The sequence below is a fragment of the Pantherophis guttatus genome, chromosome 6 (genome assembly GCF_059756535.1).
Source record: "Pantherophis guttatus breed Tessera chromosome 6, ASM5975653v1, whole genome shotgun sequence".
NCBI classification, from domain to species: Eukaryota; Metazoa; Chordata; class Lepidosauria; order Squamata; family Colubridae; genus Pantherophis; species Pantherophis guttatus.
The window spans coordinates 93,376,058-93,399,662 of record NC_142068.1 but is presented as its reverse complement, the minus strand read 5'-3'; the positions used below and the strand labels follow the sequence as shown (position 1 = coordinate 93,399,662).

The 23,605-nt window shown below is 41.3% G+C and overlaps 1 protein-coding gene across 8 annotated transcripts in view; it reads left to right on the top strand.

Annotated features, from left to right (window-relative positions):
- The window catches only part of KAT6B (lysine acetyltransferase 6B), a 116,199-nt gene that overhangs the window by 39,924 nt on the left and 52,670 nt on the right, over positions 1-23,605 (top strand). For 3 of the 8 annotated variants that reach the window (XM_060694137.2, XM_087872261.1, XM_087872262.1), the window contains exons 4-8: positions 2,338-2,446; positions 8,670-8,785; positions 9,455-9,536; positions 15,104-15,236; positions 22,358-22,413. In XM_060694137.2, coding sequence (XP_060550120.2) covers positions 2,338-2,446; positions 8,670-8,785; positions 9,455-9,536; positions 15,104-15,236; positions 22,358-22,413 — 496 coding nt within the window. Of the gene's footprint in view, positions 1-2,337; positions 2,447-8,669; positions 8,786-9,454; positions 9,537-15,103; positions 15,237-22,357; positions 23,284-23,605 lie in introns of all 8 variants that reach the window. The other 5 variants (XM_060694132.2, XM_060694133.2, XM_060694134.2 and 2 more) reach the window with 2 other exon arrangements.

Sequence of the window (23,605 nt, the reverse complement as noted above, 5' to 3'; positions counted from 1 at the left end):
TCGCCGCCCTTCGACAGAGCGAGTTTACTCAGCTACTTGGCGTGCCTTCTGCTCGTATTGTGCCAGTCATGGTGTGTCACCCCTTCAGGCTTCTATTGTGGACGTGTTGGTGTTCCTTCAGAAGGGTTTCTCGGAAGGCCTTTCTCCTAACACTTTGAGGCGCCAGGTAGCGGCTATCTCATCAGTCCTTCGCTGTGGTTCTCTCTCATCCTTGGCCCAACATCCTCTCATTCGCCGCTTCCTCCGGGGTGCTTCTAACATGTCTCCCCCGGTGTTACACCGCTATCCAACCTGGGATTTGCCGTTGGTGTTGAACTCGCTTATGGGTCCTCCTTATGAACCGTTGCGGACAACGAGCCTCCGATTGTTATCCTGCAAGGTCGCCTTCTTGGTGGCCATAACTTCGGCCCGCCGTATTTCAGAGATTGCCGCCTTGTCAATTCGCTCTGATCTATGTGTGTTTCATGCTGACCGTGTGGTTCTCCGCCTGGACCCCACCTTCATCCCGAAGGTCAATTCGGTGTTTCATCGCTCCCAGGAGCTGATCTTACCTAATTTCTGTCCCAGACCGACTCATCCTCGAGAACGCCGTTGGCGCACTTTGGACGTTAGACGAGCTCTGCGGATTTACCTGAAGAGAACAGCTGGGGTTCGCCGTTCGGAGTCGATGTTCGTATCCTTCTTGCCTGTTTCCCTGGGCCTTCGCGTGACTTCATCTACAATCGGCCGCTGGATCCGACAAACCATTGCTTCGGCATACGACCTCCGTTCTCTCCCACGACCGGCACGTATAACAGCGCACTCCACCCGCAGTGCTTCTACGTCGGCTGCCTGGTCTACTCAGGCTTCATTGCTCGAGATTTGTCGGGCGGCGACATGGGTTTCACCTGTTCCCTTTATTCGGCACTATAAAATTGACTCCTTTGCTTCGGCGGAGGCTGCATTTGGTAGACAGGTGTTACAACAGGTCATTTCTGGGGAGGATGTTTCGCACCAGTCTGGTCCCACCCCGGCTTCGGGACAGTGAACTGGGGTATGTCCCATCCTGGCTGCTGTCTCCACTCTCAATGGAGAAGGGGCGTTGGTCCTACCTGATACGCTCCTTCTCGTTGAGTGGAGACAGCAGCCAGACCCTCCCTTTAGTGTTTTTTTCTTCAGTCTGGTGCTTTCAACCTTGTTTTTTTCTTCTGGACTCTGTTCTTCGTTTCCCACACGCCGAGTCTATCTCTTCAGTTCTTCGCCTAAAGCGGGTCTGCCCGGTAACAAGGGCGGGACTTGATGTGATTGATAGACTCAGTCCTTCATGCTGATTGGCTGCTGCTACCCATCCTGGCTGCTGTCTCCACTCAACGAGAAGGAGCGTATCAGGTAGGACCAACGCCCCTTCTCCGTGCTCCCACTGTAAAAAAGTTGTGAGTCTGTATTTATTTTTGTTCAATTTTTGCTACTTTTAGAGAAATTGAGAAATTTATAATCACTGATCTTTGAAAATGCATTAAACATTTACTGTTTTTTAAGTTTTATAAACCCTTCTTATGAGGGCTCTGTCCCCCAAAATAAGAGCGTTTCATATATAAAATTTTAGATACTTATGTGAGTATATGAAAGATAGGGACAATTGCAACTCTTCCTTTAGAGGTGAGGAGTTCTGTATAAAAAAAAACTGAACTGAACAATTAAATGTATCTGCACAATTTGAATCTAGATTTCATAAAATTCAGGCTTTGGCAAAGTTCAAATGTTTCAAATTCTGTTCCCGAACGCAACTTTGAACTAATTTCAAGTGTATGTGTCAACTCCAATGATTGACATAAGATTTACTCCCAGGTCCAGGTAAGTGTATGTTGAATTGTGATCTATGCACACTCCAGTATTAATACATATACCTGTTCTTGTGAGTCTGGGTAGGATATAAGTTGAGTGTTTCATCTGTAGCTCTTGATAAAAACTATGCAGTTTTCTTATACACTGATTTTTTTTTATAGTTGCGGAAGAGTGGAGCTGGTTTTTCATGCATCTAAGATACTTCCTTTCATAACCTGGAAATACTTAATCCTGTTTCCTAATACCCATGAGGTCTAGATCATACAAAGGACAATTCTAAATTTTAGCAAATTTACTTCTAGTTGTTAGGAATGAATTAATATCCTGGAAACAAGAATTAAAGTATTTAAACTTACGAAATTATAAAAGGGAAAATGTTTGTTTCTGCTAATAAAAAAGGCATCTAGACCTGCTAATCTGTAGCTATATAACATCTTAATACACTGAGGTCAAGAAAAAAGAAAACATTCTTTGAAAGAGAACTAACTATTAATTTGACCATTCTTTCCATAGCCCCGGGCTGATCCCATTCCCATATGTAGCTTCTGTTTGGGGACAAAAGAATCAAACCGTGAGAAAAAGCCAGAAGAACTTCTCTCCTGCGCAGACTGTGGTAGCAGTGGTAAGTCATTCAGTCTGGCCAAATGAGAATTGCATGTTTATATTTGCAAACGGAGGTGCTCCCGTCAATGGAAGGAGAACTCCATTCCCAGGAGAGCGTGAGTTAGAAAGTTTTCTTCCATGATTGTAATTCTTTCTGAAGTTCTTTCCACAGAGCAAAAAAGTAGCATTTTGGAATGTCTGCTTCTCGTTTTTGTCTTTTAAAACTAAGGAGTTGAGTGTGTCATTGGCAGCTACCCATCTAACCAGGGGTGGGTTCTACTTACCTTTACTACTGGTTTGCAACGGGGCGTACGCTCTTCTGCGCAAGCATCATTTTGATGACGGGGTCGGTGGGCGGAGCCTCCCGCCGGTTTTACTACCAGTTCTATAGAACCAGTGCGAACCGGGGGCAACCCACCACTGCATCTAACCTGATACAAGTAGTGGAGTAGCCGTTGTGAGTTGAACATGATAAAAACTTTGTGTCACGTTCAAGGCTAAGAAATGGGTTATTTTGTGGATTTCATCAGATTGACAAAAGTGTCATTTGGAGAGAGAAATATTCTGTATTCGCAGCCATTATTGGGGCTGCAATGGGAAGAGAAGAAGAGAGAAAAGGGGGAATTGTAGAAGAAGAAGTGAAAAGAAATGTTGCTTGGGGTAGTGACAAAATCCAACACGGTAGTTAGATATGGGCCAGACATTTTTATGCCCAGTAGATACGTAATCCAGATAGTGTAATAAGAAATTTTTGTCTTTGTTTAAGCCACAACATACGGTGCTAAATCAGATAAAGTCCATTTTGGCTAAATCCATGGATCCTTAACCCTTGTTACCTTGAAATCTCAGACAGGGTACCTTGGGAAGGAAGTGAACTGTTTTTCCATTGGTTATGGAATATATTTTACTCATATTGGATCACACAAAGAAGTCTGCCTATCTCTGCGGCCAACTTTTTGGAATCTTTATTTGAGCTCTTGTCTTGGCAATAGTTAACCGATCCCCACCATCTCCTGCGTTTAATTCAGATCCTTTTTGAAGACTGCTTCAGCAAGCTCTATTTTCCTCATCATTGCTTATTTCAACATTTCTCTTGTTTTATCCGTTCCATTTATGATAACTTTCCTCTTGTCTCTTTTCCCTTTTTGTTTTTAATCTAAAGTTAGTTCAGCAGAAAGTTTCTTTGAAAGCTACCCAGTATAAAATAGTAGGGTACGGCTAACAGATGATGGGCTAGAATAGATGATGCTGGAAAATAACAGGAAATCAAAGGGATGGAAACGTTTTCTTAAAATAAACAAATCCAGGGTTTGCGACAGGAGTCAAGGAAATGTTAGGAAAAATAGATGCCAGTTCTGTTCTGTATTTAGTACCATTTTTATTTTTTGTTTATGAAGAATGAAGAAACAGATTGACAGGCTCCATACCTTGAATCAGGGGTGGTATTAACTTACTTTTGCTACCGGTTCGCAAATATGAGCGCACGTGCCACCTCCGCGCATGCATAGAGCCTTCCACGCATGCACGGAGGGTAAAAACCAGGACGTGATGACATCCGGGTTGGTGGGTGGAGCCTCCCACAGCTGCCACTACCGGTTTGCCTGAACCGGATAGAACCGGCTGAATTCCACCACTGCTTTGAATGGTGATTGAGGGACAGACATCATTGGAAATAGCTTTTTTGGGTCTGTGAATCTTTGGTGAGAACTGTTGCAATGAGAAAAGGCAAAGAACTTCTACTGTATTTTCCAGAGTATAAGACATACCAGAATATAAGATGCACCTTAGTTTTTGGGGAGCAATATAAGAAAAAAGCTGATTGGCAGGTGGATCGGCCTCCGGAATACCCCCACTCAGCTGTTCCCAGAGGTGAATTTTAGCAACAGGTTCCTTGGTTGTGAGCTCTATGCCTTGCTTTTTTTTTCTGCCTCTGAAACTTAGTTTCAGAAAAAACTTTTTTTCCTGCCTCTGAAAGCCTCCGAAACAGCTTCAGAAAAAAAGCCTCTGAAGCTCTGTTTGGGGGCTTCTTTTCTGAAGCTTCATTTCTGATGCTTTTTTCAGCCTCTGAAACCTCCGTCTGAGAAGCTGGGTGGGGCTACCTTCGGAGTATAAGATGCACCCAGATTTTCACCCTCTTTTTTGGGGGGGAAAAGGTGCGTCTTATACTCCGAAAAATATGGTAATTAGAATTTTTACCCAGAGTACAAAAGAGAACCCACTATCGATTCACAATGAACAGCACCCATACTTAGTCTTTCTCATTCTCATAGTAAGGATATCTTAGTGCAAATTATGAAATGGGTGAACAGAATTTTTTTAAAAATGTGATTACCGTTATTCGGAGGGCCGCACATGCTTTAGAAATGATTCAAAAGCAGAGTACTTGACAAGAAATCAAGCTGACATCTGTTGCCATGCAATTAAAAGTTTTGGCCCTTTTTGGTGGTGTATCACTAGGTATAAAAATGGGGTAGGGTTTCATCACACTGTCGAGGCTGCCATCTTGATTTTTTTGACCCCACAGCCACTTCTGTTTGGATCAAGTGATTTGGAGTGCATGGGAACATGAACGCAACCCCTTAACTCATTAAAACAGCTTTGACTTTGTTGTGTTACACAGTTACAACTGTGGACACAGTTTTTTTTTCCCCCAGGTTCACGCAAAACCTTGAAATGAGATGTGGCTGTTTCAAAAAAATAATTGAATCCACCATGTCTTCTCCCAATCATTTTTTGAAGTATGCCCTGCTCTAATTATTAGTCAAATGTCAGAGAAAATTATGAAATAAGTACTGTTGAGTATGAATGAAGTACTGTCTGGTGTGGTGGATACACTGAAACGCACACGGAGAAGCACCGTTAAAATGCAGCCAAGAAGATACACGCACTGTGTATACTACCATAGTAGAAATGACTAAATTTTATTTTGTGCACATTTTCTTATAGGACTTCATTTTGTCAGAGTTCATGTGCTTCATAGAGGAACTTTCGTAAAAGATGCTTTGTCTTTTTTTATGGCTGCATCTGTTTTATGCGGAATGCATGCCTGTAAAATTGTAAGAAGAGCTATGCTGGATGAGATCAAAGGCCCATGCAGTCCAGTAGGAAAAACTGAAGCAGGATACAGATGTGACAGCTCAATCCTACATATGTGCAGTATTATCTGGCATCCAGTAGTTGGCTTGCATTATACGGCTAAGTTTCTGGTTGTATAGCAGATGTCCCTGGGTTTTTTTGGAACGGAATAATTTAAGGCCTATCTTAAAATGAAAGATTTGTAAAGAGAAACCATGACTTCTGCTTCCTGTGCATTGATTGATTGAGGCAGGGTGCTTAATATTTTTTTTTCAAGTCGAGGATCTTTAGTAGCTTCCAAGGCACTGCAGCCTAAGAAATGAACAGATTTAATTTAGAAGCCATCAAATAAATTATATCTACTGTTGTTAATAGCATTACCCCCCTGCCACATGTCAAGTTATTTTCTTCTTGTTGTTGCACTGAACATTTACATTTGGGAATGGGATTGCCAGGCAATATGTAGTGATATAGTTTTTATTCCTTTATTTCCCTGGAACAGGGGAGAGCAGCTGTGGCAATTTTACAAACTATGGACTTCAACTGAGCCATGCTGGCTCAGGAATTTTGGGAGTTTATTTAGATTAGATTAACAGAGTTGGAAGGGACCTTATAGGTCATCTAGTCCAGCAGTCACCAACTGGTGGTCCATGGACCACTGGTGGTCCATGAAAAAAATTTGGTGGTCCACAGAAAAATTATTTACATTTTTTATGTTGCACTAAATCAGGTGTCCTCAAACTATGGCCCCTGGGACAGATATGTGCAATGAACATTTCATGTTGCTGCAGAGTCTCCCCTTTCGGGGTCTTTTTGTGTGGGTCGGAGGGGGACAGAAATTCCAACTTGGGGTCTGCTTCAGCCTTCTGGTACGGGGCTTTGGGCGAAGGCTGGAGGGAAGCGCCACTGGTGGCAAAGTGCCGGAGGGCCTTGTTCCAGTGGGACTGTATCATGGCATGACCATCTCAGCCCACTGAGCCTCCAGGCGCCGGTTCCTGGCCTTGCACTCCCGCAGATCTTCTCTCTGCTTGGAAAGCCTATGCTCGTAGTCCTCAATGAGGTGCTTCTGCTGAGCCTCCTTCTCGGTCAGATCCAATTTGAACTGAGCCAGTTGTTTTGCTAACCTTTTCTCGTGGTGGCTGCTTAGCTCCAACAACTGCTTCCTATTAGGGCCCTAAGGAGACTGGGCGGGAAGGTGAGAAGTAGCTGGGAGGGGAGGGGTGAATAGAGGCTGGCAAGACGCCCCTCAATGTGAGTGACATCAAGTTGGCCATGCCCACCCAGTCACATGACCACCTAGCTACGCCCACCCAGCCAGTCATTAGACAGATCATATTAGTGGTCCTTGGGATTTAAAATTATAATTTAGTGGTCCCTGAGATCCAAAAGGTTGGGGACCCCTGATCTAGTCCAACCCCCTGCTCAAGCAGGAGACCCTACACCATTTCTGACAAATGGCAGTCCAATCTTTTCTTGAAAGTCTCAAATGATGAAGCTGCCACAACTTCTGAAGGAAACTTCTGTTCCATTGGGTAATTGTTCTCACTGTCAGAAAGTTCCTCCTTATTTCCAGGTTGAATCTCTCCTTGGTCAGTTTTCATCCATTATTCCTTGTCTGGCCTTCAGGTGCTTTGGATAATAAACTAAATTATTAATGTATCTTAAATTGAAAAATATCTTTAGATAGATTTTTACTCCAAAAGCATTTTATTAAAATAAATTTGAATTTAAAAAATCCAATTTAAATTTTAAAAAATCCATTTTTTTATTGTTTTAAAAAGAAATCATAGATTTTTATCCACCCTGACATGGATTAATAATTTTAGCTATTTTGGACTAAATCACTGTTTCTGACTGTCACCCTTCTTGAATGTTCTATGGTCATCTTTGTAATGGCATTACTGAATGGATACACCTCTCTCATCTCTTCCTCATTGTTGTGTCCTTAGTAAATTGGTTTTCTTGCTGAACATACACCCATTTTCAGTATTTTCTTCCTCTTTAGAAAATGAAGTTCAGTAAGACTTCAGTAGGAAGTAATTATTACTATCATTATTTTACTCCTTACTCCATATGAGTTTTGTAACTTGCCCATATGTTCAGAAGTTGGCATGCACGCTATATATCCCCTCTTTGGTATAATGATGAGTCTCAAAAATACTTATGCTATATGCCTGGAATTCATTTACTCAAAAGATTAATTCAGGTCACCTGTTGCCTCTCTTGATAAGTATTTTGGATGATGAGGGTAATTTTAGGCAAATCACTTTATTTATTCTAAGGTTATGTTGTTCCATTTCCTAAACTCTCTATATAGAAGATATGTTGGGCCAGGCAGGAATGCATAAAGGATTGGAAAAAAATATTTATCACTCTCAGTTTTTAGAGTCTTTGCATAATGTGTCTAACCAGAATCACACCCCAAACTCGTATATATTAGTCTTTGTCATCGTAGTTTTGTCTATTCTTCAGAAATAATACAATGACCTGTTCTTCAGTTTCTTCGTGTCTGTTGCTTTCATCAAATGATTGTAATATTATAAACAGAACTGCATGATCCAGAAAACTAAAATGTGAACATATGCACAGTTCAGTTGCTTAGCGTGGTGAGAATAGATTTCAGTAAAGAAAAATGTGTTTCAGAGTAACTAGTTTTAATAATGGGCTAGACCTGTTTTTGGGCTCTGCAATGCATAGCATTCAAATAGCAGGACCCACTTTAGATCTATAATAAAATATTTTAAGCAAACATCCTTAATCTGGTTCCTGAGTGAGAATAAACAACAGTGGTCAGTACTGATACGGTTTTACTGTGATTGATTTAGGACAATTGCTTTAAAGAGTTTGAAGGTATAACAGACCCCCAAAAGCTACTTAAGTGACTTTTATAACTTTTTGCCAGTTTCCTGCATTTACTTCCAGTTTTTGACCAAAAAAAAATAGACATTGGGAGATCGATTAGCTTAACAACTGTGATTTTTGCTTAATGATCACTACAAAAAATGTAAAAAAAAAAAATCAGATCCAGTCACATGATGCAGCCTCAATGACTTAACAGCCATAATTCTAAACTCAGTTAAGGGTTGTAAATTGAGGACTTCCTGTCCTAGAGTTTCTATCATAATACAATGCTAAAATAAATGTTATAATTCTTGGTTGTTTCATAGGGCATCCATCCTGTCTTAAATTTTGTTTGGAGTTAACAACAAACGTGAAGGCCTTAAGATGGCAGTGTATCGAGTGCAAGACATGCAGTGCCTGCAGAATCCAAGGCAAAAATGCAGTAAGTAATACGGTGGCGCAGTGGTTAGAGTGCAGTACTGCAGGCTACTTCTGCTGCCTGCCAGCTGCCTGCAATTTGGCAGTTCAAATCTCACCAGGCTCAAGGTTGACTCAGCCTTCCATCCTTCCGAGGTCAGTTAAATGAGGACCCAGATTGTTGGGGGCAATAGGCTGGCTCTGTAAACCGCTTAGAGAGGGCTGTAAAGCACTGTAAAGCGGTATATAAGTTTACGTGCTATTGCTATTGCTATTTTATATCACACAACATACATTTGGTTTATATAGGACTAATACATAATTATTAGTATTTTCTACTAATATTAATGTATACTAATTGTATTTCAGATATTTATATATCACCCTTCCTATAACTATTATCAGGATTTCCCCCAGTATTAATTTATAATAAAATTGTGACATAATTGAATCGTTGTCTAAATATTTATTGCACTGGAGACAAATTCCTTACATGTCCCATCATGCTTGGCCAATGAAGAATACCCTATATTCTATTCTAAAATATTCATGTGAAGAGAATGATAGGAATAAGAACTAGCCAGGTAGCCCAACTGTTAATTTAATAAGAGTCTTTAGTCATGAAAATACCAACTTTTTTATTTTTTGAGATTCTTTTATTTATTTTTTTTCCTCCCCCCTTTCTCTGTTTCAGGATAACATGCTTTTCTGTGACTCTTGTGATAGAGGTTTCCACATGGAGTGCTGTGACCCGCCACTTTCTCGAATGCCAAAAGGTGAGCTTTGCATCTGTATGCCTCGAGGTTTCGTTCACTTATGCCGTCACTAAGTGATTCTGTGAGCGATTTATGGAAAATCCAATAGGGTAGAATCCAATGTCTGCTTATGATTGAGCATTCTGGACATTTGAAGTAGCTTTATTTTACTAATTGCATTCATAACACTGTTAAAATTTAGGTGTCCTAAGAAAACCTCCTTTTCCAGGGTCTTCTTGGTTACTGTTTTGATGATTATGCTAAATGATGCTCAATGAGACATGAATGAGGCTAAGCAGAGGTGGTATTCAGCCGGTTCGGACAGGTTCTGACGATCCGGTGGCAGAAATCGCTGGTGGGCTCGCCCACCCATCCTGGCTCTATGCTGTCCTTATTTAGGCACGTTTTTGAGGCCGGGTGCATGTGCGGAAGGCGCTCACGTGAGCAACGGGCACACACTCACATTTTCGTTGCTGGGCGAGCTTGTAGGTAAATGATGTGAATCCACCTCTGAGGCTAACCCTCCTTAGCTTCCCTGCACAATTCTTCCTTCCTTATTCTGCCTAGAATACGATCTGAAAACTTTTCCTTCATGTCTGCTTCTAGAATTATGATGAATCTTCAGTGTGGTTAATTAAGGAAATATCCATTGCACCACCCAGAACTGATCTGCTAAACATAAGCTTGATTAATTATAGTTGAAGGATTAGTTAGAATGGCTTGCCTGGTGAAGAGGGGGTCTCTTTGCCACAGTTCCTTAGGGATGAAGCTATTCTCTACTTTAACCAGTGGTGGGTTGCCCCTGGTTCGGTCCGGTTTTTGCGAACTGATAATAAAACCAGCAGGAGGCTCCGCCCACCCTCCCGGACGTCATTGTAGACGATCTGCGCATAAGCGCGCGCATTCCCGTTGCAAACCGGTAGTAAATGTAAGTAGAACCCACCCCTGACTTTGACATTGTATAAAATTAATGGTACTTGGGATTTAAGATTGCAAAGGAATACTTTCCATTTCACAAAAGAAGAAAAATGTTTTTATAATTTGCTCGCTTCTATCTTTAAACTTAACATGATAATCAATAATGTACTCAGCCTTTTACTGCTGACAAGGTGGGTTATATTTTGATTTCATGCTGTTTATTTCAGCACTGGGAATGACTTTTTTTAATGCCAAAGTCTCCTTTGCTGCTCCTTTTATAATACTTCCAGCTGGATAATTAATCAAAAGCTTGGAATAAAAATAGCTTTTAAAAATGAACCGCTTATCTTGCCTGGGAGGATTTATTGCACATATACGCATCTGATTAAAGATTTCTCTATAACACAGACCATGAGTGGTATGTATCATCTTTATATGAGCTCTCCAACTAGGGCTGTTATGCCTTGTTTTCATACTATAACTGTATATTAAATAAATTTATTTTGCTTTTTTTCTTATTCACTTATTTGTTATGTTGTTTTATTCTGCTTTCTATCCAGTTCTTGAGATGTTGATTGACTTGGATGGCTACAAAAACAAACAAACAAATAAATAAAAGCTATAAATAATTTATTGTACTATAGTCTACACTCTGGCTCTATATTCAACTACGATGTACGCTAATCTTATCACTTATGTCAGTACAGATAGTCCTCGACCTACGACCACAACAACCAAAAACAAGACAATTGTTAAGTGAGCTGGGTCCCATTTATGACCCTTTTTCGCCACAATTGTTAAACAGGTCACTGCCGTTATGTGCAGTGAATTACGATGTGTTAAGCGAATTTGGCTTTCCCCGTTGACTTTCCCTGTTGGAAGCCAGCTGGGAAGATTATAAAGGGCGATGACATGACCCTGGAACAGTCATAAGTTACGACACTCGTCATAAATGCGAGCCAGTTGCCAAGCACCTGAATTTTGATCATGTGACCACCATGGGGAAGCTGCAGTGGTCATAAGTGTGAGAAACAGTCATAAGCCACTTTTTCCACAGCCATTGTAAGTAACTTTGAACGGTCACTAAACGAATGGTTGTAAATCGAGGACTACCTGCAAATATTGTTTTCTCTTTTAAAAGTATCTTAGCTTGTTCTAATTTTCGTACTCAAGGCAGAGTTGGAAAAAGAAAACTGAACAGAAAATAAGACAATGCATAGGATAGGAGATCTTGATTAGAAACAATCAGGCTAATTTTAAGATGAGTGAACAAAAGTTGTTTTAGACAAAGCAACTACTCAAAAAGAAAAGAAAAAACACCATGTTTCCCCCAAAATAAGACCCTGTCTTATATTTTTTTGAACCCTGAAATAAGCGCTTGGCCCTATTGCCATGCGCTCAAAAGCCTGATTGGGCTTATTATCAGGGGATGTCTTATTTTGGGGAAAACAGGATAAAAATTGGACATCGAGCATATCATTCCAAAGAGTAACAGCTGGTACTGAAAGAAGGGAATATTTCTTAGCTGGGGGGACAAACTCATTGTCAAAATTCCCATCAATGTTATATTACATAATTATATGTTCCAAGTTTACGTTTCCGGAATCAGAATGCAGAAGGCCAACATTAAGCAACACCGTTAAGTGAATTACTGCAGTTTTTAAGGTAGTGACATGGTTGTTAAGTGAATTTAGCTTCCCCATTGACTTTGCTTGTCAGAAGATCTCAAGAGATGAAGACATGACCTCGGGACACTGCAATGGTCATAAATACATGCCAATTGTCCATTTTGATCACGTGGCCATGGGAATCCTGCAACAGTTGTGAAAAAAATGATCACAAGTCACTTTTTCCAGGGCTGTTGTACCTTTGAACAGTCATTTAAATGACTAGTTGTAAGTTGAGGACTATATTGTACCGTCAACTGTTGTCTTCCCCTGCTGTTTTCTCCCGTAAAACAAACTTTGGTTCTCAGCTGGCTTTTACCCTTTTTGATTCTACTAGTCCCCCAGGGCTGAGCAAAATCCATCCCTTGTTGAGCTGTTTGGAAGAGGCTGATTTCCAGGGCTCCTTAACAACAACAGCTTCAACTGCTGCTTCTCCTTCTGCTCCCTTCCACCCCCAACGCCACCAGAAATCCTGAAAAGACCCAAAAGGAGAGGAGGGAAGGGGCAAAAGGACTGGCCAATGCTTTCTTTCTTTATCTAATTGACCCTTTTTGTTGATTGGCACTGAAAAATTGTATTTTGTGTTTCCGACACAGTACCTTGTAATAAAAAAGAAATTGGAATGTCAAGTACCCTATTCATGTGTACGGGCAGAAGGAGTAATAGGTTGTAATAGAAGTGTTTGTATTTGTGTGTGTGTGTGTATGATCTTTTCTTCACACTGAGGAAAATTTTGAGGTGGGGGGGTTGCTTTCCATTCAGGGCCTTCTTGATAGAAAAATATTTTTCTACTATTTGTTAAGAAAGGAGAGGTGAGTTTTAGTCCTCACCTACATGGACTCTTGCATCACTTTCAGGTTGAATAAATATATTTCTGCTGTCTTACAGATGTGTTAGAAAATACAACCTTCTACATTTCCCAAAGAGTGTGATAGTTGAATCCCAATAGTTGAATCCAGAGTTTCATTTCATGGTTCCAAGCAATTTATCCCCTGCTATCCTATCCATTCAGCAGTTTGGCTATGAAAACATAACCTGGTTCCATCGAAATCCATCACAAAGCATCTTTGTTATTTTAGTAAAAGCACCTGAGAGATAATAGCACATCCCTGTCCCAAGTGATAAATACTTGGAGTGTAAGATAGGGAACATGCTCCTAAAACATAGTCTAAACCAGGGGTGTCAAGCTTGATTTCATTGAGGGCCGCAACGGTCCAGATCTAAGCACCCCACAGGCCAGATCCTTGAATTTGACACCCCTGGTCTAAAGGAAAGAATAAAATTGTCGGGGAGTTGTTTAAAATAGAAGGTTCTGCACTGAACCTACTTTGTGATGGTTCTTTACCATAAAATATTGAAAATCACTGAGAATTCATAAGATGCATACAAGCCAACTAAAGCTATCCAAAACATCCTAAGTACTGTATTTTTCAGAGTATAAGATGCATCTTTTCCCCCCCTAAAAGGGGGTGAAAATTTAGGTGCATCTTATACACTGAATGTAGCCCCGCCCACCCACTGGCCCCCACCCTTTGGCCTCTGCCTCCCAGCAGTTACCTCCTTGCAAGCAAACAGCAAGAAAAAACAGCTCCTTTCAGCTTCAGCACAGCCTAATTACCACAAGTTGATTGGATCGGCCTCCTGACTCTCAGCTGATTTGCTCTCAGCTGTTTTGTGCAGGGCTCTGCTACTTGCTACATAGAGGTAAATTGCTGGAGCAGATTTTTTTCCCTTGTGCTAATCAAGCTATGCTGAAAACGAAAATGAAAGTAAAGCAGGCTATGCTGTTTGCTGCAACAAGGCAAAATTGCTCAGAGGCAGAGGGAGATTTCTTTTTCTTCTTTTCCTCACCAAAAAAGGTAGGTGCATCTTATACTCCGGTGTGTTTTATACTCCAAAAAATATGGTAAACTGAAAGACCCAGGAAAATAAACAGAAGTCGTCCACAGAATACAGTGCATGGACTGTACCAGCCACCATGCAGGACAAAACAGGCAGAAGAGTGGCAGAAGACATGATGAAAACAATTTCACAACACATGAACAGACTTAACCATAGTTTCAACTGGGAAACTGTGAGATCAAACCAAGTTCAAAAATGCTAAGGAATTCTTGGAAGATGGATACTCAATACAGATCAGACATCAACGGGCACATAAGATAAACAACATCTACATATCATTCAAAAGAGCCAAAAAGAAAACAAAAAGGCCAAAATACTTCCTCATAAGCAACACCCAGGTGAGCGGAGAGCAGAGAGAGCTTCTCCTTTTTAGCACTATGATGTTAGCTAATTTGGGTAACGAAACATCTGTAAGAAAACAACCAAACTCCAAGAGCACCAAGGACCCCACAGTTCAGCCCTGAGCTACAAATATTGAAATCTGTAAATAGAATTTTTAAAAAGTTTTTCTTTTGAGAGAAAGTCATCTCTGCTGTCTTTTTTTTCATTGCTGAAAAGAAATCTAGATACTGTTGGATGTTGATACCTGTCAATATGTCTTTGCATACCGAGCTTGAAACACACGGAAAACTCATTGACATGCATGGTATAAATAGGTGAACAAGTACATTGCCTCCAATGTTCATCTTTATGTTAAGACAGTGGCATCAGTAGTGAGTTTCACATATTCTTATCACCGGTTCGCTGCTCACGTGCTCACTTTGGGTGTGTGCCTTCCATGCATGCGCCCGGCCTTCCGCATATGTGCTTTGTTTGCACACGCACCTACCATGCATGCGCCCGCATCGAAAATGTGACTAAATAGGACGGCATTACGCCAGGGCAGGTGGGAGGGCCCACCCGCAGTTGCCGCTACCGGTTCACCCGAATCGGTACGAACCGGCTGAATACCACCTCTGAGTGGCATAACATTTGGGTTTTACTTGATACAAGAGGCTCATGGAACTGTCTATTGTCTCTCCACAATCAGTGAACTTGGAAGCCTATGATGAAGCTAAAGGGGTAGCAGAATTAATCAGCTCTGTTTCATGTCGACTACAGGTATGTGGGTTTGTCAAGTCTGCAGACCAAAGAAAAAAGGAAGGAAGTTGCTTCACGAGCGAGCTTCCCAGATAAGGCGACGCTACACAAAACCTATTGGACGGCCAAAAAACAAATTAAAGCAACAAATGTTGTAAGTATTCTGCCTCGTTCTTCTTTCCAATTAGGAGATCCCTTCCTTATGATCCTTTTAAAATGAGATTAATAATAATTTTCCCCAATCCACTATAAACTGCTGGATGGATGACATTCCTCCTCCTTCTCCCATTAAAACTCATGGTATTTGTTTTTGTTTGTTTATTGTTTGCTTTTTATGAATAGAGATATACAGACCTATGACATTACCGTGTTTCCCCGAAAATAAGACTGCTCCAAAAGATGAATTGGGGCTTATTTTCTGGTTAGCTCTTGTTTTCTGGGAAATACAGTACCAAATGCACCCGTCTGGTTGACGATTTTAATGATTTTAGAGCTTATATTATGAGCATCCTGAAAAACCATGCTAGAGCCTATTTTCCAGTAGGATCTTATTTTGGGGGAAACAGGGTATTAAAATCAAGTTATTTTAAGTGCATCGGAATAGTATTTTGTTTTATTTGTTTTGTTTTATTTCCCCCTTTCCTTTTAATGTACAGAACTAGGAGATTAAAATCAAGGTACTTTTAAAAAGTGCATTGGAATATCTTGATGCATGTCTTGTTTGGCAGAACAGTTTGCATGGTTACTCAAGCAGCTTACCTGGTCCTTCACCCCTTCACCTGTAGATTAAGAGCAAGTGAGTACAGCATGCCCCAATGCAAAAAGCATCATAGGTTCTTACCCATGAGGTAATTGCTTTTCATCCTAAAGAAGTCTTATCTTCTCTATGGAGATTCTCAGTCATCCAGGTCATAGTTGTCCCAAATGTGCTTTTTCAAAAGGCAACTGGACTTTCTGGTGCAGGGGTCTCCAACCTTGGCAACTTGAAGGCTTGTGGACTTGAAGACTTGTGAACTTGAAGACTTGTGGACTTCAACTTCCAGAATTTCTCAGCCAGCTTTGCTGGTTGAGGAATTCTGGGAGTTGAAGTCCACAAGTCTTCAAGTTGCCAAGGTTGGAGACCCCTGTTCTGATGTGCGTGTGTGTGGGTTTTTATAAAGTTGTTTCACTTCTCATCTAGGAAACTTCTTCAGCTCTGACTGGATGGTGGGGAATGGAAGGATTTATACCCAAGATTTATAGTCTTGTGTGTTTGTGCTTTGAGTACCCAGCTTCCAAGAATTCCTTAGCAATTTTGGACTTGGTTTGATCTAGGATGCTCACAGTTTCCCAGTCGAAACTCTGGTTAAACTATGGTCTGTTCATGTATTGTGAAATTAAGGTGTTTTCATGGTATCTTCTGCCTGTTTGGTGACTGGTACAGTCCATGCATTTTGTATTTTGTAGATGACTCCTGTTTGTTGTTTTTCTTAGGATGTTTTGGACGGCTTTAGTTGGTTTGTATGCTGTGGTGATGCCATGTTCATAGATTAAATATACATATATATTTAAAATAGAGATTGTTTAGCCTACGCATTTTCTCCATAATGTGGCGATGGGAGGTGCCAGGCTGGGTTATTCTAGGCTCTAGCTCTATGGACTGAGTTGAAACGTCTGAGGTTCTACCTCCCTGGTGACGTTCCTCAGTTTTTTCAACTCAGTCTCAGCTTATAGACGCATTTTTCTTCACTCCAGAGCTTTATGAACACTCAATGATTTTCAATATTGCCGCAGTCACCACTGAGGAGAGCAGCAAATTAGTTCTCATTATAGTGTTAAAAGAGGCAAGATTTAGCAGATGAGGCAAAAATAGCTTGTGGGTGTTAGCCTTCTCTATGTTTAAAAAAAAAAGCTATATCTAATGCAAATTTTATTCAAACACTGTATGTACGGTATATTTTTCTCATCCATTAATACAACTATCTTTTTGAAAAACTTCCTCTATCGATTCCTGTTTAAATGAGTTCCAGATTTCAATACACTTGCCAGTACAAAGTTTATGTCTGTAGACAGTTTGCTTCAGTGGTGAAATCTAAAATTTGTTACTACAGGTTCTGTGGGCGTGGCTTAGTGGGGGGGGTAATGTGAATGAGTGGGTGTGGCCAACTTTTTTTTTCTACTTTTAAAACCATTTTTTCTACAACCTCTTCGGCCAAAGAGGTTGTAAAAAAATGCTTTTAAAAGCCTCTGACGATCAGGCAACTCAGCTGGGATCATCAGAGCCTTTTAAAACCATTTTTTCTACAACCTCTTCAGCCGAAGAGGTTGTAGAAAAAATGCTTTTAAAAGCCTCTGACAATCCCAGGTGAGCCGCGCGATCATCAGAGGCTTTTTTTTTTACCTTTAAAAGCATTTTTTCAGCTGAAGAGGTGGTAGAAAAAATGCTTTTAAAAATTAAAAAAAAAAAGCCTCTGATGATTGTGCGGCTCAGCTGGGCATGAGGGGGGGGGCAGGGATTTTTGCTACCGGTTCTCCGAACCACCTACCGCCATCGCTACCGGATGGAGCAATCCAGTCCAAACCGGGAGCATCTCACCCCTGGTTTGCTTGTAAATGACCAGTGCAGTCTAATTTTCGATCTATTTAACTTTCCTCTGCTTCAGCCTCCATCTTTCAGCCATAGGAAGGGCATGGAGAATCCATTCGCATTGTCCGATTGTCAAAATCCATATACTGCTTTCTCCTAACACTTAGTAGGTACTACAGGACATTGTAGAAACATTTGTTTTATAAAAATATGATCCTTATTACATCTCCCACAAAATGCTGTTTTTGAATTGTAGCTATTTATTGTTGACAATGACAAATCATACTATGTTTTTATCTTTGTCGTGTGTTTTTTTTTTTGTACTTTTGTTAAAACACTATTTTATGTGGGTTTTTTCTTTTTTGACAACATATCTGTCTCCATCATTATTATTGTGATTTGCTTTTCTTTCTTTTTTTATTATTTATAAGAAAACAAATCATAAAAAAACCCATTTATAGATAAATTAAATTGACCCACATCATTGAGGGAATAATACAGAAATGATACTGCTTAATTTACCTATGTGGCTTGAACAATAATGTGAAAATACATGGCTTCTAATGCCTGTTAGCATCTACTAGTTATTAGCTAGTTTTGTATAGTGATGAAGGCACCAGACTAGAAACCAGGAGAGGGTGAGTTCTAGTCCTGCCTTAGGTATGAAAACTGGCTGGGTGACTGGGCCAATCATCAGGAGATGGTGAGTTCTAGTTCTGCCTTATGCATGAAAGCCAACTGGGTGACTTTGACCCAATCACCAGGAGATGGTGAGTTCTAGACCCGCCTTAGCATAAAAATAGGCTCAGTGACTTTGGGCCAGTCACCAGGCGATGGTGAGTTTTAGTTCCACCTTAAACATGAAAGTTTGGGGTGACTTTGGGCCAGTCCCTCTCTCTCAACCCAACCCAACCAACCTAACAGAGTTGATACTCTTGTTGGGAAAAGAGGAGTACTAAGTATGTTTGTCCCCTTGAGTTATTTATAAAAATAATAAAGACAGATTAAAAAAAAATCTTTAAAAACAGAGAAATCAATCACAACTGTAGCTTCGTAGCGAATGCCAGGGTTTTGGGTTTTTTTTTTAATTTGATTTATATGCCGCCCTTCTCCGGAGACTCAGGGCGGCTTACAATGCGTTAAGCAATAGCCTTCATACTTTTGTATATTTATACAAAGTCAGCTTATTGCCCCCACAAACGAAGTATGTGGGGGGGGGGAAGAGATACAGTGGTGGGTTGCTCCCGGGTTTGTCTGGTTCTTTAGAACCGGTAGTAAAAGCAGCAGGAGGCTCTGCCCACCTGTCCGGACGTCATAACTGACGATCTGTGCATGCGCAGAAGCGCGCACACTCGTGCTCCCATTGCGAACCGGTAGTAAAGGTAAGTAGAACCCACCCCGAAGAGATGCTTAATATTCAGTGAGATGTAGGAAGGGATTAAATTGATTTGAAGTAATTACACTATTTTCTGTTGATTTTCACTTGGATAACTCTTCCTGTCTGTGGATATTCACTTTCTCGTCCATTCTCATAAAATGAATGAGAAAGTGAAACATCCTCCTTTTAATCACTAGTACCATTGAGATGGGTCTGACATTTACTTAAAAAAAGTGATTTCTTCAACCTTTCAATTCTTCCTTAAGCAAACGGTATGTTCTTTCTCACTAAATTTCAGTACTTCTCACTCATCCTTTCCCCAGTGTCTGTTTTCCTTTGTTGTTAATTTTATTTACGCCTCCGTAACTTTTTGCTAGGCTTGCACACTTTTTTGTTGTTGTTGTTTTTGCAGTTAAAGAAAAATAAATTACTGTGTTTGCATTTTGGTCTTAATGGTATGTAGAGCAACATTCTTCTTTAGAAACTAATTTACTTTAAGTGGAATTTTATGGCCGATATAAAAGTGGTATTTTTTATAAGTAATCATCTATGTATGTGTTATATGAGAGCATGCTACATTTGGGGTATCGCCTGCCTCTATATTGTCTGAATTTTGTTTTTATCGTTGTTGCCTTAATAGAATAAATTGGCTTGAAGCTTATCTGTTGTGACCCTCTGGATGTGTATTGTAGTTGTAACTATGCTCCTGAGGCAAGCATTTTATTTGCCAGATGCAGCCTCACATACAGTCAATGAAACTGTTCTTATAAGTAGGGTTAAACTGCCCTAATTGTACATTATAATGGGTGAAGTGTATTAACTTTATATTGTATTAGGTCTGTAAATTGCTACCATGGTTATCAAATCAGCATGTAGCCTCAAGGGCTCCATTCCCGCAAGGTTCTTTAATTCAGAATCTGGCAATATACACTGTGACCTTCTTCAAGGAAAAGAAGATGGTTTACTGGAACCGATTGACTTCTTGTCACGTCGGTTTGACATCTGTGCAGAATTTATTAGAGAACATACTGTCACTCTGTTAAGGAGAACCGACTTCTGGCTATCTAAGGTTTCATGGGACTGGCTGAAAATCAATGCACTCAGCTTTTTTCTTAAACGGCTATAGCAGACAAGGCAGGGTGTTTCTTTTTTTTTTTCCCAGGGAAGTTTCTCTTCTCTGCAAAATGTTAGGTGTTGGACCTTTTAATCACTTTTTAAATTATTTCTTATTAGTTTTGTTGCTATGAAATGGCTCGGGTGCAGAGGTGGGCTGCTGCCGGTTCGGATCGGTTCAGGAGAACCGCTTGTTACAGTATGTGACGCCCACCTCTGCTCGGGTGCAACTCTAGGACTGTTTCAGAAACCTCCATTGGAGGGATACGGTTGATGTTAAAGTGTAGTCTGAATTTAATGCAATTAACTACGATTAATGCCAATTCCGGGAAAGCGCTTAACTGTTTTTAAGAAGCAGTAGAAAATATGGGAAGGGAAGAGCTCTTGTGTTTGTGCGAGTGGGTCTCAATTTACGCTTAGTAAAAGTGTGTTATACTTCTTTGTAGATTTACAACACCCTTAATATACAGAATGCTTCACAATCCTTGCATTTTCTATTTCATTCAAAAAAACTGATCTGGCTAACAATATTTCCTTCCAAGATTGAGATTTATTAACATATTATCATCATCAGAATAAATAAAAATCAAGCAGTTTTAAAAATAAAATTAGCTTCATCTACAATACTATGAAGGTTCCTGTTCTGAAATAGAACAGGAACTATCTTAATAAGGTTTTACCAGGACATTTATTGAAACAGAGTATGTAAATGAAGTACCTCAGTTTTTCTCAACCATGGCAACTTTAAGATGGATGGACTTCAACTCCCAGAATTCCTCAGCCAGCAAAGCTTAAAGTTGCCAAGGTTGAAAAACACTGAAGTGCATGATTTAAGTCTACATGCAGGTGGCACCCGTAGAACGATGAAAACTGTATTGTACAAGTAGTCCTCGCCTTACAACCACAATTGAGCCCAAACTTTCTGTTGGTAAGCAAGGCAGTTGTTAAGTGAGTTTTGCCCCATTTTATAATCTTTCTTCTACAGTTTGTAAGCGAATCACTGCAGTTGTTAAGTTAGTAACACGATCTTAAGGGTATCCGGCTTTCCTTGTTGACTTCGCTTGTCAGAAGGTCGCAAAAGGGGATGGCATGACCCCGGGACACAGCGACTGTCATAAATACACGCCAACTGCCAAGCATCCAAATTTTGATCATGTGACTGTGAAGAAGCTGCAACAGTCATTAAGTGTGAGAAACGGTCTCAAGTCACTTTTTACAGTGCTGTTGTAACTTCGAATGGTCACTAAATGAATGGTTATTAATTTGAGGACTACCTGTGCTCTGGCAGTGCCAGCTGCTCCCCTTAAGTGGGTCTGCTGTGAATACCCAAAAGGAGTGAGCTTATAACCTAGGCCCGCTTTGTTGTTCTGAGGAAAACAGGTTGATTTTGTGGCCCATCGGCTTCCGGCAGAGCTAGCAGCAGAGTCAGACGAGGAGGAGGGTGACGGGGAGCCTAGGTTGACTTCGGAGCCATTGGAAGGCTCTGATGAGGAAGCAGAATCCGAGGCAGATGCAGAGCCGGGGCCTTCTGTCCATCCCCAGGTGGAGAGGCAGCTGCCTTCGAGACTTGAGCGGAGGGAGGGAGAGGAACAGATGGGGCCCATCCCAAATGCGCGTATGGGTAGAGAGGAGAGGAGAGCAACGGAAAGCAATAAGCCGGCTCTCAGGGAAAAGAAGTCGTAGATGCTAGCCAGCCTCTCCCTCTGGCTGAGAAATAAATAGTAGGGGTTTGGGAGTGGCCTTTTGTCGCAGACAGCCATTTATTTTCCAGTGTACATCAATCAACTTGGATTCCTCTGCTAGACCTTGATTTGTTGGGACTAATTGCTCTATATTTGAGGTGCCAACTGGGTCTCCTGCTAGGAAATAATAGGTAGTGAATTTGCCTCAGCCAGTGTGAACAGGGACTGTTTATGCTTGGCTCAATCACTGAAGGACTTTTTTTATCTTGAGTACTCATGTGAACAGAGACTGTTCGTGCCTTGTTTCAGAAGGGGGACTCTCATTTGTGACTAATTATTTTTGGTTCTGTCTATCCAATGTGCATAAAGACTGCTCCTGCCATGTTTTAAAAAGGGAGTTGCTTTACTTGTGAGTAAGCGGTTTCTCATTGCTTGCAAAGGTTGGGTCAGAACAGTTGATTCTCTGGACACCCCAGGTACGGTGTGTTGGTTCTCTGCTCTGACCGTTCTCCTTTTCCTTCACTTTTCTTTGCTAGGTCTGTTCCCAGTGCGGAAGGATCCAAGAATGCATTCCCAGGAAGGGGGTCACCTGGTAGGGGTCAAAAGACTAAAGTCTGTACCACACCTTCATCTGGTCATGCTGCATCTGTGAAGGATTCAAGCAGCAGATTGGCTGTTACAGACCTCACCTGGCCTGGTGCCACCGCCACCAAAATCACCACCATCACCTCCACCTACATACCTGCCGCTACACTTAACGTTAACAAGAAAACCCAGGGGCTCATTGATGGCCTCACTAAGTTTTTCACACCATCACCCGATGGTCGCAGATCACGAGGTGAAATAATTGACTTTTCAAAGCATTATCGTCCAAGGAAAATGGCCTCTCAGAAACCCTCCTGTACTTCTCATGTGTTGGCTACAGGTACCACACAAAAGCTAAAACCTTCTTCACTTCCGCCCCCGGCCCCCGTCTCTGGTCAGAGCCCCAGTTCACAAAAGCCCGGCACTTCCATCTCTTCTGGTTCTCCCCAGAGTTCCTCCGGTCAGCCGAGCGCGCTCTCCTTTAGCGGCCTTCCTAATCACAGCCAGCTTTTTGATGGACTTTCTCATATTTACGCTGCTCAGGGACAGTCGCGCCCAAAGGGGCAGCCATGTTATGCCCCTCCCAAGCGTTGGCATCGTAAAGCAGCACGCTCGCCCGCGCCCGAGCCTAATCCTGCTTTCTGTGGAAAGGAAGAGATTAGCGATAGGTTGGTTTCTCCTCCCACCACCACCGCTGGGTGGGCTGTGTCTAGAGGACATGCTTTCAAAGCAATTGCTGGCTTCAAGCAGACAACCTTCCTTAAAAAGCACGTGCTTCTAGGCAGATTAAAGTATAAAGTGACCCCTCAGATGGGGACCCCCTCACCAGGGAAGGGGAGCTTGGCAGACGGAAGGATTAAGCCTGATCAGGATGATGGTAAGCAACAGGTCCAAGCGCCCAATTAAACCTGCATCCCTATCAGATCCCAAATTCTTATTTTCTCACCTAGGTTTGTTCTTACTTCACTCTGATATTGAAGCAATGAGCATTGCCCTTGTAACTAACGCTGACTAACCCTGCCAAAGCGCTTTCTCAACTAATGTTTATCTCATCTCGTTTGTCCGTCCTGTGTCTGCTGTGGCTTTCACGGTCTCATCTCTTCATGGTCTTGCTGGCGCTGTTTTCTGGCTGCATTATCGGTAGCCGCTTCATCGCGTTCGATGCCCTTTCTGTGCTTACGGTCCTGTTAGGATCCCCA